General features: G+C 28.1%; 1 protein-coding gene across 1 annotated transcript in view; it reads right to left on the bottom strand.

The window, feature by feature from the left end:
- The window catches only part of nup133 (nucleoporin 133), a 13,624-nt gene that overhangs the window by 4,464 nt on the left and 7,728 nt on the right, over window positions 1-1,432 (bottom strand). The window contains exons 12-13 of the mRNA XM_016560224.1: window positions 481-572; window positions 237-394 (exon numbers count right to left, since the gene is read on the bottom strand). Of these exons, the coding sequence (XP_016415710.1) occupies window positions 237-394; window positions 481-572 (250 nt within the window). The remainder of the gene's footprint in view (window positions 1-236; window positions 395-480; window positions 573-1,432) is intronic.

The following is a 1,432-nucleotide window of genomic DNA, read 5'->3' as shown; positions in this document are numbered from 1 at the left end:
AATACACACACACACACACACACACATAAATATATATATATATATATATATATATAAAACTAACATTTAATGAATAATTTATTATTCATTAATAAAAATAATTACAAATATACCTTTTTTGTAAGAAATATTTAAGGACAAAAGATTTTCTTAATCATCTTGAATAAATTTGGGATTGTTTAGAAGAACTATTAGTTTATCGGGGCAAAATGAAAGGTTTTCTCCCCATCTCTCACCATCAGGAACAGACTCGGCCCAGCGTGGGTCACATGCAGGGTAGTCGTCCACCAGGTCCAGGTCAATCTGGGTCACGACGGCATCCAGCTCCGCACTTCCCTCTCCATCGCTGGGAAAGAGCTCGTCCACCATGCTCTGAGCTCCAACCAGATCATGACTGCAGATCAAAGCACAGCAGAGCATCTGTGAGCTGCAGTCACTGATTCAACAGTCACAAACACAAGCGAAGTGAAGGAAACTCACCGGCAGAACTGTAGGAACGCTTGCTTCAGCAGTTTAGTTTTGTCCTCCTGGGCCACCATGTCTATTTTAGGTGGCGTCTCTAATGGAGTGCCCTGACAAGGTGACAAATATTTCCTTGAATAAATTAAAACACTATAAATGCATACATACATACATATAAATTCTAAATATATTTACCAGAGACTAGTTCATGAATGAATCATACAAAAAAACTGCCAAATAATTCTAATTTTTACAAAATATATATAATTATACTTTTAAATGTATGTTTATTTTTTATAAAGGAGTGCCCTAAAAAGAATTTTTTTTTTCCAGATTTCTAGTTATAGACATTATATATATTTTTTTTTATCAGAGACTAGCTCATGAATACACAATAAACTGAAATAATTAATAAAATACTTTAAATATAATAAATGTTTAAATCGATCATATTTTTTAATTTATAATGGATAGCCCTGGAAATTTTTTTTTTACCAGAAACTAGTTCATAAATTCACAAAAACTGTGAAATTCATAAATTCTTTAAAATAATAAATGTTTACATTTATAATGAGGTGCCATGAAATGAAAAACATTTATAAACATTTACTGATTTATAGTCACTTAAATAAATTTAAACAAATTTCTTTATACATATAAATTACATTTATTTTATCAGACACTAGTTCATAAATATGCAAAACTGTGAATTCATAAAATATAATAAATGTTTACATTTATAAAATGCCAATTTATAATAAAGTGCCATGAAAAGAAAAAAAAACTGCCAATGATCCTTTTTAAATATAATATTTATATTTTTAAATTTATAACATTATAAATTATAATGGAGTGCCCTGAAAAGATGACAAATATTTCCTGATTTCTAGTTACTTGAATAAACATCAAATTGTAAATATATAAAATTGTATATATATATATATATATATATATATATATGTATATAAAA

The sequence above is a fragment of the Sinocyclocheilus rhinocerous genome, unplaced genomic scaffold (assembly GCF_001515625.1).
Source record: "Sinocyclocheilus rhinocerous isolate Xijiao unplaced genomic scaffold, SAMN03320098_v1.1 scaffold107, whole genome shotgun sequence".
Lineage (NCBI taxonomy): Eukaryota > Metazoa > Chordata > Actinopteri > Cypriniformes > Cyprinidae > Sinocyclocheilus > Sinocyclocheilus rhinocerous.
This window is presented reverse-complemented; position numbering and strand designations above follow the sequence as displayed.